The sequence below is a fragment of the Salmo salar genome, chromosome ssa10 (genome assembly GCF_905237065.1).
Source record: "Salmo salar chromosome ssa10, Ssal_v3.1, whole genome shotgun sequence".
Lineage (NCBI taxonomy): Eukaryota > Metazoa > Chordata > Actinopteri > Salmoniformes > Salmonidae > Salmo > Salmo salar.
Window position 1 is genome coordinate 105,096,971 of NC_059451.1, and position 16,882 is coordinate 105,113,852.

The following is a 16,882-nucleotide window of genomic DNA, read 5'->3' on the forward strand; positions in this document are numbered from 1 at the left end:
GCTAGCTGAATATCCATGTCATCATTCAGACACAATTCCGTGATACATAAGATGTTACAGTTTCTGATGTCCTGTTGGTAGGATATTCGTGATTGTACCTCGTGTAATTTATTGTCCAATGATTGCACGTTGGCAAGTAATATTGACGGTAACGGCAGCTTTCCCACTCGCGAGTACCTGCGTCTCTTTCTCTTGCCAATGACGGGGAAGTTGGCCTTGTCGGGTGTTCGAAGTAAATCCCATGTGTCCTGTTTGTTGAAGAAAAAATCTTTGTCCAGTTCGAGGTGAGTGATCGCTGTCCTGACATCCAGAAGCTATTCTTTGCCGTAAGATACGGTGGCAGAAACATTATGTACAAAATAAGTTACAAATAACGCAAAAAAAAACACATTATAGCACAATAATACCGCTGCCATTTCTTCCGGCACCATTTTACTTCCGATGCCATTTTACCATTCTCTATGTCATCCATTCAACATCCTGGGGGTTGATGCAAGAGAATCTCCGCAATTTTTCATTCAACTGCAAAGTGTGATATGTTCTTCATTATCCAACAAGAGCTGTCTTCATTATGGAGGTATGTAGCCGCGTGGCAGTGGGGGTATAGCTGGGGGTGTAACCCTGATGAATGCCCATAGCTGTATATGTCTGGCATTCTTCTCTTTCACACCATCCATTTTTACCACACCATCAATCAACATCATTCATTGTGCCGTGCAGAAAAGCAATGAGCTGCCTTCCCTGTGGCTCAGTTGGTAGAGCATGGTGTTTGCAATGCCAGCATGGTGTGTGCAACGCCAGGGTTGTGGGTTCAATTCCCACGGGGGGCCAGTACAAAAAAAATGTTTGAAATGTATGCATTCACTACTGTAAGTCGCTCTGGATAAGAGCGTCTGCTAAATTACTAAAATGTAAATGTAAGCTGCAACAAAAACTGAACGGCCTGCAATCCCCAATCCGTGAATATTAACCCTGATAAAACAAAGGCTTCACACATATAGACTCAGACAGACACAAACCTGCACCCTTATGACCCCTTCCTTGATACACACCACACACGTGCACACCCACACGTTATCAACACTTTTGGTCCAAGAACCTCATCTCCTTCAGTTATTGATAAGGAAAAGTGTATGATTGTTTGTAACCTTTTGTTAATAGTTGTTTGTATTGAAAGAGGGCTCATCAACCCAATCTAATGTAACATAAACTATCCATCAAGCATTACACAATCCAACCACAGACAAACTGTTTTATCAGTTTTCTAATCCCGCTAGAAAACAGGGTAATTATGTGAGACATCAGCACATTGGCTACAGCTCATATTAGCCTTGTCTCCACATACATAGAGAGCTGAAGCACACAGACTCAGATGAAAATCTATTAAACTCTCCTTATAATACTATTTTTCCCTTTCAATGTATCCACATCCACCTCTCACTGAACAATCTCCCCTAGCACATGGTTCATCTCCATTCCATTAGTACCATCAGTCTTTGGGTTGTGTTAAACAGAGGCCCAACTGCAGCCTTGATGACTACTGGATCCCTCTTATTGGACAGAGCATGCTTCTCCCCATCTCATCATGATCTCCAACTACAGTCATCAGCTATGTTGAAGACTGTTAAAGCTGCAGTCTTTGAAACTTTTTTTTAAAATCATCACTGTATGTCACTGTGTTTGTTTATTTAATGAAAATAACTCAAAAATGTATTTTGAGCCTCCTTTGGCCCTTGAAATGCTCAGTCTGATTGTGTGGGTGTTAGGATTTTGTTTTGAAGATATTTACATACACACATTTGATTGGCTGATAGGATGGTCTAGAGCCCACCCCCTTACCTAGATGAACAGTCATTGGTCTATTATAATCATATCACATTGTGACGTCATGATATGGGCCAAAAGTTCCATCCCACCTGAATAGGTTTTCAAACAGCTCTTGCACAAAAGGGGGATTATCATAATTTTCACAATTTCAGAGTGTTATTTCGACCTCATAGTGTGGAAATGTCATACAAAACACCCCAGGAAAATCACCTTTTTAACTGCACTGCCGCTTTAAGACTGTTAATTAAACACACAAATCACTGCTCTGTACCAATGCACTGTCTGCCATCCTTCTATTATAGAGAGTCACACAGTTGCAGTATGGATGCACCATCCAGGGGCTACTCAGTGTTGCTCCAATGAGCTTCCACAAGCAAAGCTGCAGACAAAATTAACCAAAGAGAAGCCAGTGATGAGTGGGAGGAGAGTGGGATTTCTTTATGATAAAGGTTGACAAAGGAAAGCAGGCAAGGTGATTTGAGAGGTGCGTCATGCTGTTTTATTAGATCTGGATTGTGAGCAGGTGAACTGTACAGAGATGGAGAGTCACGCTGTCATGGAGTCATGCTGCCGCCAAACAAAAGGCACATGTGACTGGCACCTCCATTCCATTTCCAGTAATCGTGAGTCACATGGACCCCTCCCTCCCTTACACACACACGTGGCGCACGCATGCCCGCACACAGTGTTTCTCTCTCCCCCTGTGCCACTTCTGCTTCACCCAAACCACACCAGAAAAACAATAACAACAAATCTATTTACAGCCTACCTCAAGGATGGGCAAAGATTATCTCACGAAGTTGCCACAACGTAAAGGTGACTAAATGAGCTTTGCTGGCCCATTAAAAGGGATGGCTACTTGAGTACAACAGGAAGACAGGGCTATAGTGGAAAAAGAAACATGTCCTCTCTGATGTCAGTTTAGTCACAAAGACTGACTACATTCTTAGGAAGAAATGTGTTATCTAGAACCTTAAAGGGTTCTTCGGCTGTCCCCATAGGAGAACCCTTTGAAGAACCATTTTTGGTTGCAGGTAGAACTCTTTGGGTTCCTTTCTACAGAGGGTTCTACATGGAACCCAAATGGGTTCTACCTGGAATCAAAATGGTTCTACCTGGAATTAAAAATGGTTCTCCTATGGGGACAGCCTTAGAGTGTAGCGTTTCTAAGAGTGTAGCCTTTCTAAGAGTGTACTGTTTCTAAGAATGTAGCGTTTCTAAGAGTGTAGCTTTTCTAAGAGTGTAGCTTTTCTAAGAGTGTAGCTTTGTACTACAGAGTAGCATCTAGATATAGGCTACCATAACAGCATCTCCATTTAAATGTCTACCCAAATTTCCTAACCTTGGGATAGACTTATTAGGACAATTTCATTTTTGGGGGAAAATCTATTCATATGTTTCTAAAAACACATTTTTCTTTGGTGTAGTCTTTCCGGAGGGTTCAAGTCAGTCTGTCTGGTCAGATATCGTGAGGAGGAGGGCGAGAATGAGCTATTGTCCATAGCATGTCAAGCCCAAGCCTACATTTTAATCGGACATTTGCTACCTGTACATAGAGTACTTTGCAGTGCCTTTGTGGACTTGGAAGGATGAGAAGGATGTACTGTACAGTTCAGTGGGTGGGTCAGTTGGTATCTGTGATATTTTAGCAGCGGACCATATACGATATTAATAACCATGTTAAAATAAAAATGACTGAGCGGGGCATGCTGTCTGTCTGTCTGTCTGTCTGTCTGTCTGTCTGTCTGTCTGTCTGTCTGTCTGTCTGTCTGTCTGTCTGTCTGTCTGTCTGTCTGTCTGTCTGTCTGTCTGTCTGTCTGTCTGTCTGTCATTCGGGGAGGGAGGTGTGAGGTGTGCAGTCAGTGATGGATGAGCTGTCCAAACAGCCTCAATTAAAAAATAAGCACTCCACAGGACTCGGCCAATGACAACGGAAGTCAAACTGCAGGACGTCGGTGCACTGTGGTGCAGCGCTGCCAAGTCAGCTGTCCTGGGTTTATATTAGAGACCGCACACCTGGGTTCAAATGTTATTAAAAATATTTCAGCTTTTGATTTTGTGTGCCTGGAGTGCAAGATGGGTCGGGGATCACACTTTTGGGACTAATATATTAGTCCAATTGCACCAGGTAAGCTCAATCAAGCCCCGTTAAAGTATTTAAACGGATTTTGAATAGTATTTGAACCCAGGTCTAATTAGGGACTGTGCTATGGCTCTGCCTAAAGAGGCTCCAGTCTGAGCTACTCAATAGGGTGGGTCGTTTTATAATGCCCAGTTCTGATACTTTAGCTGCAGCCTGCTCTCCGTTACTTCCTCTATTATTCAGTAGGGTTGGGTTCAGGGTTTATAAGGGGAGCTGTAAAGACTTGCACGTACGCACGCACGCACGCACTCACACACGCACACTATTCCTAGAGCACTGGCGAGGCATGTAAGGAGTGGGATGAAACGTTTTGATCTGATCAATCTCTCATTGCATATTTCCAATGAGGGATATTATTCCACAAAGGGCATCTGCTTTTTTCAATAAGAGTAGCCACTGTTATCCTGTCTGCTTATAGATTCAGCCTTAATGAAACACATTGGTTCATGCATGATGTCAGAGTCCAATACAGAGAACTGTACATGTGAACAGTGTGGCCAGGATATTGACAATTTGAAAGCCATTTATATCAAAAACAAACTAAAGGAGTATCTCCTTATACTAAACCTCCCTATATGAATTTATATAAGGGATGCTACTTAAGTCTTACATTTGCAATATGGCTCTGTGTCTGAACATCCAATGATATCACATGAATCGGTGCTTATGGTAGAGCATCCAACAACGATGAGACGCTTGGATATCACAGCCTTATTCAGAGTTAATTTGTTGTGAGATCATCGGCGGCTATGTCATGCTTTCCACTTGGACTGACTAGCCAGTGAATGGACCCTGGTTGGGTTACACACACTGTGTTCCTTGCAGAGTTCATTTCGCTACAGAGTTTAGCACACTTTCTCGAGGGGACACAGGGACAGGAAAACAATCGTCTCAAGTTACAGAGGGGAGAGAGAGAGAGAGAGAGAGAGAGAGAGAGAGATGGGGTGAGGGGGGAGTTCAGTCACTGTGCCTGTGTGCCAGGGTGCATTGTATTTCACACAATACTCACACTGAACTAACAGCATATTGGGGAGACCCAATGTATAACACACAGATGGTGGAAATATCCGTGTTACCTAAGCTATAGAAACTTCTCTCTGTATCCCCAAACAGACAGATCATTTCCCCATCAAGCTTACATGAGTCAAACAAAAATAATAAAATAGATATTTTGTCACATACACCGGATAGAAAAGCAAAGCAATGGACAATTGAGTCAGAAAGGAAGTAAATAATATGACTGGACCTGCCCAAACCATGTGGGAAAAAGGTCTATTTGTAAAAAAAAATTGCCATCCATAAAACGCAAGAACAGACGATCAAATGATTTTACAGTGGGAATAAACCAGGATTGTATTCATTAGGGCATTCTGTAGCAAAACAGAAAATGGACAAGTTCGGCTAGTCCCTTCTTATTTCAGTCTGTTTTCCACAATTTGGTGCCAAATGAATATAACCCTGTTTAGCCAAGCAGCAGCCTTCTTTGTTTTACAGACAGACAGGTCATTACTCCACTGGCCAGTAGGTGGCACTCTGTCCTGTGGTCTTCTAGCCAGACGGCTGAGCGTTCAGCTGCCATGAGAGAGAGGTGGAGTCTGGTCCCAGGGAGGGTTCAGCTGAGGTTCAGCCTGAGCAGTGTGAAACTCAGATTGGGCAGACACTGACTGGCCAAGACAAACCCTAGATCTCCTGAGGGAGGAAGTGTTTGTGTATTGCTGTTGAAAACACCCCTGTATTAAAACTGCCAGCAGTGCCGCAACTGTGAATAAGCCATTTCTTGGCAATAAAGATTATTAACAAGCCTTGACATTTTGAGCATGGAGAGTATGAGTATTTATGTGAAGTAAATGGAAAAGGACTTCACAGCAAACAAGGCAGTGTTATGGTTTCCCAGAGAACAGCTTGTGCAGTTTAGATGAGTGCAAAGGTACTACTGAGACATGATTGACGCTTGACGTTTCAAGGACGCAACATCTCCTTTAAACTGTGAGTTTAATTCTTTAATGTGGCTTACGTCTATATAGAGTCGTGCCAGAGACAAATTGACTTTGCCCCTCCTAAATGTGTTCCTTTCTAACCCCGGTGTCATGACAGCCCCTCATGCAGGCTAGTTTCATCCTCAGATACAGTATAAATCTCAATTTGGGAACTTACATAAAAAAGCCTCTTTAATTTCTTCCAACTGAATGGCAGCTGCAGCTTTGCCAAAAGACAGGAATTACTGTCACACCCTGACCTTAGAGAGCCTTTTTTATTCTCTATTTTGTTAGGTCAGGGTGTGACTTGGGTGGGCATATCTATGTTTCTATTTCTTTGTTGGCCTAGTATCGTTCCCAATCAGAGGCAGCTGTTAATTGTTGTCTCTGATTGGGGATCATACTTAGGCAGCCCTTTTTCCCCACCTGTGATTGTGGGATCTTGTTTGTGTGTAGTTGCTTTCTGTACTGCATATAGCTTTACGTTCATTTTCGTATTTTGTTGTTTTTCCCCGGTGTCATTGTTAATAAAAGAAAATGTACGCCTACCACGCTGCACCTTGGTCTCATTCCAACAACGGACGTAACAGTTACTGTATAGTGTGTGTGTGTGCATGTTTGTCTGTGGGCATCTTTAAAACCAACAGTTTCAACATGGTGTCTGATACTGTACATCTGAAGTGGAAACCTACAGTATGTAATGTATAACCAACAAGTTAAAAGAGTGTATCACCGGGATACCACAAACAGCAGGCTACAACATTTTCCACAACAGTGCACAGTGACCAGTGTTCAGTCAGTCTCCGTGCTCTGCAAGGAGAGAAAGAGCATGCTTGTCAGGCCCTCTTGCTTCTTTGTATGGCAGAGCATCAATCTCACATGGCTGACCTCAACGACTACTAATCCTAGCTAATGTGGGGCTAAAATTAAACATGCTCCTTCTGCAAAGTCGTTTTCTCACTTTTCGTCAGATGTGATGAGGGTTGAGAGTAAGCACATTCTATTTTGACTGGTGCATGCTGATTAAGCACTCATCCTGAATTGAGGACTTTTTGTGTGTGTCATCTGAACACCATACAATTACAGTGATATGCAGGCTTCTGTGAACTAACTACTAAGCTAACATGGACTGTTTAGCTATTTGGTTTTGAATTTAAGGACCCCTATGTTTATAGGGGTCCTCAAATGTTTATGTTTTAAACATGTTTACAAATATGTTTGACACATATTTAACCCAATTTCCATACATCCATTCATTTTTTAAACCGGTACCGGTTTACCTTCAGACGAGGCCCGTGACACTTCGTAGAAAACGGAAAACACCATTGTGTTCGTGAGAGTCTGCCCTTTCCATAGTGGGATCATATTAGTGGAAATATAGCCCAACTAGACTGAAAAATACATACAGTACCAACAGACACACATGACACATCTGTATACAATACATGCTGAGTTTTGGATTTATTCTATTGACCTAGACTAGAGGCAGAAGACATTGAGTTACCAGTACAGCAGAGCCAGGAAGATCATGAACAGGCCCAGGGTCATAGACACCCCACTGGGCACTGGTGTCTTGAGAATGTTCATAACCACCTCCATGATGCTGATCACCAACTCAGGCCAAAACTACCACTGGCCAAAGAGCTCCTATGGAGAGAAGAGAAGGTGCATGTGAATAGGCCTATGTATGGGGCTGCAATGAGAAGTCAAAGCATTTAAATAGTCAAGATCATGACTTGAACAGATGAACAGAATGCAGGTGAAAGGTGCTTGTAAAATACAAACAATAACTGTTGACTTCTAGGTTAAAAGTTATACCTAGCTAGGTTATGTAAGTTTGTGCATTTATTTTGAGTGCTTAGGCCTGCTTTGTGTTTGTTCCCGCTTCTCGGAGCTCCATTCGTGCATGTTCGCATTCTTTACAAGGTGCTTCCACCGCAGACGTGTGCATGTACTGTCATTTAGTATTTTTGGTTTATTTGTTTAATGAGATATCACCTATAGTAAAATGTTTGAGCATAAGGCAGATAAAAATATGATAAGTCTGCTTTTAGACCATTTCATGGCCTATGTGTTGGGTAAATTAGATTTAAACAGGGAATCGGTCATGTGCACCCCTGTTCATTGAATCTATGGTTTAGCCCAGGGGTAGCACTAGCTATTTCTACCTGGCTTTGCTAGTTTTCGTGTTCGACTGCGAGGAGCTCTGATGAGTAATATTTAGCCTATCCGTGTGTGGGTACGCTGTATAACACCTAACTCTCGAAGTCCTCCTGACTTTAGAGTCTGGAACGGCTCTTTGATGTTGTCGGTACAATGCATCGATAATGAAGGGGGCAGTGCTTTTTTACTGATTGGTTCTCCTCTGTGTCTTTCTCACTCAAACACCCACACGCACAGCCACACACAGCCACACATGCACGCCCCCTTCTATTACAACAGTTGGAATTTCAAATCCAAACAATGAAAGGTCTCAACCCCTGAGGGAAAAAAACATTTTAGAGAACCAATCAAACCCATTGCACAATTTATGAGTGAATATTACATTAACAAACGGCCTCCTTTCCACACCAGTGTGGTCCAAGCTATCCCTGCCCACTGGACACAGACGTCAGTTCAACATCTAGTTTTGATTTAAATTTGGTTAACAAAAAAATGTTACCATGTCATTGGATTTAGGTTAAAAGTTGAGTGAAAAAATATGTCATTCCCTTATGTTGATTACTTTTTGCAAATCCAATCAGTTTTCCACATTGATTCAATGTCATCACATATACTTTTTTGTTGTTGAAACCAGTTTTTGCCCAGTGAGTGAGCTGTGAGGCATGTGGGTCGCGTCAGCCAGGCTAAACCTTTTTCCTTAGGTCAAATGCAGTTTTGATACGGTTCAATTATTTATTGAGAAGTTTTTGTTTATTTTTTGTTTGTTTTTTAAGTCATTTTTACATATGCCTTGCTGACATAAATCATCACTTATCCTGAACTGCTATCACTAGGCCATCCTTATTTTGTGAATAAAACAACTATTTTGCTGAACCTCCTGCCTACCTGCCTTCTGGCAGTTAACTTCTAAAAGTCTAAGCCGTTGGGGTGGGATACCACTAAGCTAACATATGGAATTGTTTTAAGATGGTCATACCATGGATCATTTAGCTATTTGATGTAAAATTTTAGGAACTCTTGAGGTATCCCCAAAATAATATTTTAAAAAGATTTTGATTTAAAAAAGTATTTGGCCATTACACTACAGCCCATAGAAACACCTTGAATAACACATTCATAAATGACAAAAAAAAGACAGTCCAAAAATGTATCATAAGGAATAAGGTTTTGAATGGTCCGACCTATATCTAGGAGATATAAGAAAGCTAAGGAAATATTTTTTTGGACACATAGATTATTTAACCCCTTATTTTTGCTGGCACAAAACTACCTCCATACATCTCTAGTTTAAACTGACAGATTATGATGGGGATTTTTTATTATGTTAGTTACTGTAGATTGACGCACATGTCACCACATAAGAGAAACACATATTCAGTGCTCTGGGCCTATTTCAACTCTCTCAATCTCTGCAGGTTTATGGTTTCTAAGGTAACATTCACCTCTCCATCAATGATTCGTTTCAGCAGAAGCTCTGTCCAAACCTCCTGCTAGCTCTTCACCCTTCCCTTCCTCTGCTTAGAGAGAGCCCTGAGGCTGAGAGCCTCCTCTGTCCTGTCTGCCCTTTCCTCTGGAACAATGTGTTACTGAATGATCAACCCTCTGAGAGGAACATACAGGCCAGATGATCACACACTGAGTCACACTCAGTACAAGCACACTCAGTCACACTCAATGTGTGGTACAGACAGGACATTGGGCAACACAAAAATTACATTTTGAGAAAAAAGAACTGTACACTCTGGAAAAGCATGTACATGTCAATAGACAGAGACTAAGCACACAGAATGCCAGTGTTCTGTGTTTCTGAAATAAATATGCTATGTTTTAGCATTGATTGCTTATCTGTGCCTTTACTGTGTATTTGGTTATGCTTGAGCTGTGCATGGCTCATAACTCAAAACAGCTGATGAGTAGAAAAATCATTGTCAGATCAATCTAACTGTGTTTACAGATAAAATAGGCTGCTTCACAGTAACCCACTTTCTTTTCATAAGCAGGAACATCACCACCCTGCATACCAACAGAAACCACAAGGACATTTTCACACAAGTGTATTTCATATTATCTTGTATATTAATCCAGAAAAATACTGCATGGATTTTTCACAACAACCAAAAACATATATCTAAGAAATAGCTTTCTTAATGAACCATAAAATCAATAGTTATTTTGGGCTGTTAATCAAAGTTAGCTGGCTAACTCATTGGTCCTGCTTTCTAGTATACCCCTCAGGTCTACGAGAATGTCATAGAGTTAATTACATGAAATGTATCTATACAGAACAAAAATATAAACGCAACATGCAACAATTTCAACGATTTTATGGAGTTACAGTTCGTATAAGGAAATTTGTCAATTTAAATAAGTAACTTAGGCCCTAATCTATGGATTTCACATGACTGGGCAGGGGCGCAGCCATGGGTGGGCTTGAGAAGAGCCAATCCCACCCACTGGGGAGCCACGCACAGCCAATCAGAATGAGTTTTTCCCCACAAAAGGGCTTCATTACAGACAGCTGTCCGGGTGGCTGGTCTCAGACGATCCCACAGGTGAAGAAGCCGAATGTGTAGGTCCTGGGCTGACGTGGTTACATGTGATCTGCGGTTGTCAGGACGGTTGGACGTAGTTCCAAATGATCTAAAACAACGCTGGAGGCAGCTTATGGTAGAGAAATTAACATTCAATTATCTGGCAACTGCTCTGGTGGACATTCCTGCAGTCAGCATGCCAAATGCACGCTCCCTCAGAACTTGAGACATCTGTGGCATTCTGTTGTGTGACAAAACTGCACATTTTAGAGTGGCCTTTTATTTCCCCCAGCACAAAGTGCACCTGTGTAATACTGTTTAATCAGCTTCTTGATATGCCACACCTGTCATGTGGATGGATTATCTAGGCAAAGGAGAAATGCTCACTAACAGGGATGTAAACATGTCCACAAAATTTGAGAGAAATATGTTATTTTTTTGCGTATGGAACAATTCTGGGATCTTTTATTTCAGCTCCTGAAACATGTGACCAATGTTGCGTTTATATTTTTGTTCAGTATAAATTTAAATCTTCCTACCATAAGCCAGAACATCAACAAAACACCAACAAAACGCCAGCATCCCGGAGTCGCCCCTTCACTGTTGACGTTTGACTGGTGTTTTACAGGTTTTATTTAATGAAGCTGCCAGTTGAGGACTTATGAGGCGTCTGTTTCTCAAACTAGACACTAATGTACTTGTCCTTTTGCTCAGTTGTGCACTGGGGCCTCCCACTCTTTCTATTCTGGTTAGAGACAGTTTGCTCTGTTCTGGAAGGGAGTAGTACACAGTGTTGTACGAGATTTTCAGTTTCTTGGCAATTTCTCGCATGGAATAGCCTTCATTTCTCAGAACAAGAATAGACTGACGAGTTTTAGAAGAAAGTTCTTTGTTTCTGGTCATTCTGAGCCTGTAATCAAACCCACAAATGCTGATGCTCCAGATACTCAACTAGTCTAAAGAAGGCTAGTTTTATTGCTTCTTTAATCAGAACAACAGTTTTCAGCTGTGCTAACATAACTGCAAAAGGGTTTTCTAATGATCAATTAGCCTTTTAAAATGATAAACTTGGATTAGCTAACACACCGTGCCATTGGAACACAGGAGTGATGGTTGCTGATAATGGGCCTCTGTACGCCTTTGTAGATATTCCTAAAAAAATCTGCAATTTCCAGCTACAATAGTCATTTACAACATTAACAATGTCTACATTGTATTTCTGATCAATTTGATGTTATTTTAATGGACAACAAAATGTGCTTTTCTTTCAAAAAGTGACCCCAAACTTTTGAACAGTAGTATACATTTAAATGTATCGACTGTGTCCGCAGTGTGTCCGGATTCCCTTAACCTATGCTATATTCAAATGACAGTATGCATTCTACAACCGGTGGAATAGGCAACATATGACAATAACACAACAACAACTGATGGCAGTAGCTAACTACTGTAGCTAACTAGTCAGCTTAGCTCTGTAGCTAGCCAGAAAGCTAGCAAGCAACACTAAAGGGATTGCAAACGGGTTGGCATAACTCTAGCCAAACAAAAAATATTTGTTTATAAATATTTGCTAGCTGGCCAGCATTTAGGAGGCCCGCAAAGACGTTCTTCGCATGCTAGGAACGTATTTCCTCCAACATTATAATGAAAGGTTGCTTCTCGGTCCCAAAACACACGTTTTCTGGAGACTTGTGGGAGGAGTGCTGATGACGTCGCCCATTGTATATGCTTTTGCCCATTGTATGTGCTGATTGCATCCAGACTAAGGAGAAATCCTCACACAATGCATCCCTGGCCACTTCCTGAAGTCGTCAGACAGATCTGAACACAATCAAACCACAAAGCGACTTTGCATTCTGATAGCTTTGCATTCTGATAGCAGAAGTTGAATGTACTGTAAGTGTCAAGTGTAGATACGACCGTAACTACATTCAGTCTGGTTTAACCAGGCAAAAATTACACATTTCAAAATCAATTTTCACAGGTTATTGGTTTTAGGGCGCATAGATAAGCTTAATCATAATACAATAAACAGAGGAGCGTATGTTTCTATTTTATATTTACAGTGCATGCAGTTGTAATCTACCTTGTATTTATACACTAGAGCATAGAGGATCATTACTGAGACAATTATACACAACATGCAGCACAGCGGAGAGAGATAACAGCAGGACAACAACACATTTAGGCTGATTCAGCACTGTATGGGCTATTTCATTATATTACATGGGGTGAGATGTTTTTCCACTGACACATAATAATGAGCGTGAAAACAGCCTCTCTCTCTGCACTACAGCTGGCTCCCCCACCTCTACCTCTCCCTCCTCTCCGTATCCCTTCTCTCCCTATCCCTATCCTTACCCCAGACATGTAGCACATCAGATAGGTTGTTTCCCAAATGGCAACCTGTTCCCTATATAGTGCACTACTTTGACCAGGACCCATTTCCTACATAGCACACTACTTTTGAACAGAGCCCAATGGGCCCTGGTCAAAAGTAGTGCACTATATAGGGAATAAATCGGGTGCCTTTTGGGTGTCATCCAGATAGTCAGCACAGATCTGCAGAGCACGTGTCTGACAAGGTCACTTCTTAAATATGACTAATAAGATCTTTCAAAAAATGACCCATTTGAACATGCTAGTCTTTTCATCTGCCTTTATATCTCTCTTAAAGGGCAATTCCATCACTTTTCAACAACATATTCATTATCTCCAGCACCAAATGTCTATGATCTGAGGTTGAATAGATAAAAAATGCATGTCTGTGACATCACAAGGTAGGATTAAAAGTAAGAAAAACAGTGATTTTCAAAACCTGCAACGAGTTTCTAGCCAGAGGGTATTTTCTCACTCCCCATGTCACCGTAAATCTCATAGTGTTTGAAAATCACTGTTTTCAAAAAGTTTTAACTTTTGATGATGTCATTGGGTAGAACTTTTTAACTTTAGATTTTTTTTCTTCAAAATTTAGAAATGCACAGTTTTCACATATGTAGACACTGGTATTGGATTGGAGATTATGAAAATCGGGTTGAAAAGTGAAGGAGTTGCCTTTTAAAATCAATCAGCCTATATATTGAACATCAAAGTCCATGCTTCTTCTGTGACTGAGAAACATTCAGTATTCAGTAGATATTTAACACAATATGTTAACCTTGACATAGTTGAGGATCATGTGGGTCTGGGTCTATGTATTCATTCATGTCACTATAGAAGGAAATCCAGAATATTCTGTACAAGCTCTGTGTTGATGCATTCTGCCATAATTTCCAAAAGAGTACAACATGCTTGTGAAATTAACTATTCTGACTAGACTTCTATAGGAATTCAGAATCCAGTTTGATCATGTACTTGCCTAGAAGCATTTCAGACATAAATTAAGGTAACCTCAATCAAAAAGTCCTTACTACTGTTATGGCTTATATAATTATGGATACTACAATTAATAATAATATAACTATTTAGGAAAAATGGGACAACTACTGAATAAGATTATTACATTTCTGTGTCATTAACTTTGTACAGATAGCCTTCAGTTTTTGTGTAATGAGGTATAGCTTAATACAACTGTATTATATTTTCTAGTCCAATTTGAAATAGTATTTTGACAGTTTCCTTTCATTCAACAATGATTTAATGTATGTTAAGGATTGTGTCCAGTCCAAGCAATGTTGTTGACAGAGAATGATAAATATTACTTAACAGCCTAATACCGACCAACACCAGTCTAGGAGTGATGGCTACATTGAATTGAGCTGCTGTCACATAAACATAGCCTAATTCGACTGATCATGGGATTTGAGTTAAACAAATATGGGAATAGCTATCAAATAACCCATGCCAAAATGTGTGACCGTTTAATATGTTTAAATTCACATTGTAAGACTGGTGTTTGATAATGCTACAATGTTGCATTATGTCGCTGAAGGTTGCACGTGATCACAACTGATACATTTTGATACATTTACGGCAGTCACTCGCAGCTTGCAGTAACTATAGACTGAACACAATTACACAGAGTTAATGTATATATTTACCTTTTAATTCTTACCTTGGTATTACTTGATTGTAGAGTATATATAGTTGGCCGACGTCTTGTTGTTGACACGGCAGAAATGAATACGTACTGTAGTTCTCTAGAAGGACTACATCTGTGCGTGGGTTTTTCTCCCTGGTAGTTGAATTTCTTTTGCTCAAGCAGAAGCAGCTGTTCCGATATACTCCGATATACACCTACAGTTAGAAAAGAAAATAGTGTAAAGGAAAACAATATGTTGTCAAATTGAAAGGCATTCCTTTGCTGACAAATTGATCAACTTAATAGGCCTATATAGATTAGGTACATTTAATAAATCAGATTAGCCTATTGCTTATGCACTTGACTAGGCTATGTATAACAAGCACATTTACAGTCATGTATACGGTTTGTAGCGTATTAACTGTGGCCCCAAATTAGAAAAAGCTTTATTTTATATCATTAGGTTATGTAGGCCTATGGCTGACTTTATGGAGAACAAACTCTGTTCTAATTGTTTTTGTTTTATGTTTTAGGATTCCAGATGATGGATGCAATGGTATGCGTGACTCAGATTTGATCTGCTGCAGAAGTTGCTGTGTGGAGAGGATGATGAGAATGTCAAACGAGGTGCATGTAAAGTTGACAGTGCACTGACTTTAGAGTCCAGATTGGTAAGTATTACAAACAAATTATGTTTTTGATGTTATTTCACTGGCACCACAGACCTGTACAGCAACATGGCATAAAGGTCTCAGAATTAGGCTTACATAAATAGTAGACTAATAACATAATTATGTCTATTTTACGCAATTGAATTAATGTTGTCCAGTTATATCACACATATTACGTCATGCATTCATCTTTCCATTCATCCACAATGTGTTTTAGACTCATGCATTCAAAATATCTATAATAGCCTGCTGAATGTATTATTTTAGTGATGGTTCTATAGCCTATAAATTGTTATTTTATTATCAACAGGGGAAGAGTGTGCGAAAAAACGAACGCCCCTTTTCTCTTTAAGAAAATATAAAATGTGCCGGGGTGTGACTGGGGAAAATAGTGCAGAAGGTGAATTTTAACGTTGCTGGTAAATGGCAGATTACTGTGTTAACCTGTAATCGGTTTCAACACTTGCAGAGAGGAAGAGGAAGAGAGAGGCCCAACTAGGCGGAAAATCTGTCTCCCTCCAGCAGGTTGCGTATTTTCGTTGTTTCGCACAACAAGCAATAGATTGTTGTATGGAGATCAATGCGAGTGTTGAATTTGGTCAACAACAACAATTAATGTCTTATTTTCTACGTGAGGTTTATTTGATCGAAAATAAGTTTCGTAATGCTTACATTTTTATGAGTGTACTGATATAAGTAAGAAACGTGACATCCCGGTAACTTTGAGAAAAACACTTTATATCGGAGTTGTCTTGAGATGGCTATGCATGTTCATATTATGAGGCTAGGAGCGTTGCATCTCTCTCCATTGCATACAGGCGGTTGACGTCAACAACCCTAATCGAATATTTAAAAAATTACAATAATAAGATATATCCACCAATCCAAAGAAAGGATAGGTGGGAGGAAGCCCACCATACCACTTTGTGGACAACGACTCCCATTGTTAGAGCGGAGAGACAGGTATCTTGTCAGTATATCCATCATCTTTGGCTCTACTTAATTCTGTGAAAATCTAATGTCGTCATACTGTATGATGAGTGCTTGACACAGGCACGACGAATGGCCCACAGAATCATTCAACACAATGTTAAATGCGCAGTTCGAAAACAAGACCCAGAGATACTTTGTTAACTTATTCCAACGAATTGAATGTGAGGTTGGACTGCTTATTCATGCGTAATAGTTCATGACATGTTACATTTGCATTTGTTCCTGTAGATCTTTTGCTAATACTAGTGGTTTAATTGTTAGGTTACTATGCACCTGATATTATTTGTGTTAGACTGTTATTTTTAATATAAGGATGCCAACCTGGAGAAGTGAATTATAGCTTCGTTACAGCTTAATTAATCATTGCAATGAGCCTATATACCCTATTTTTAATAACATTAGTAAAAAATGTATTAGGTTTTTATCTTTATTGGGAAACAGTATAGGCCTAACTACAGTAATTAAGGCTACTCTATCCACATGCATACGTAACCTATAGCCCGGTATTATTTTAGATTAAATATATATCTATGCCTAAGGTTTTTCTCACAATATCA

General features: G+C 40.1%; 1 protein-coding gene across 2 annotated transcripts in view; it reads right to left on the minus strand.

Moving 5' to 3' along the window:
• The window catches only part of LOC106561393 (thromboxane-A synthase), a 133,223-nt gene extending 118,403 nt beyond the window's left edge, over positions 1 to 14,820 (minus strand). Inside the window, exons 1-2 of one of the 2 annotated variants that reach the window (XM_014125329.2) lie at positions 14,695 to 14,820; positions 7,451 to 7,593 (exon numbers count right to left, since the gene is read on the minus strand). In XM_014125329.2, the coding sequence (XP_013980804.2) occupies positions 7,451 to 7,545 (95 nt within the window). In that variant the 5' untranslated portion in view covers positions 7,546 to 7,593; positions 14,695 to 14,820. Of the gene's footprint in view, positions 1 to 7,450; positions 7,594 to 14,680 lie in introns of both variants that reach the window. The other variant, XM_014125330.2, reaches the window with a different exon arrangement.
• Between the last annotated feature and the right edge of the window lie 2,062 nt (positions 14,821 to 16,882).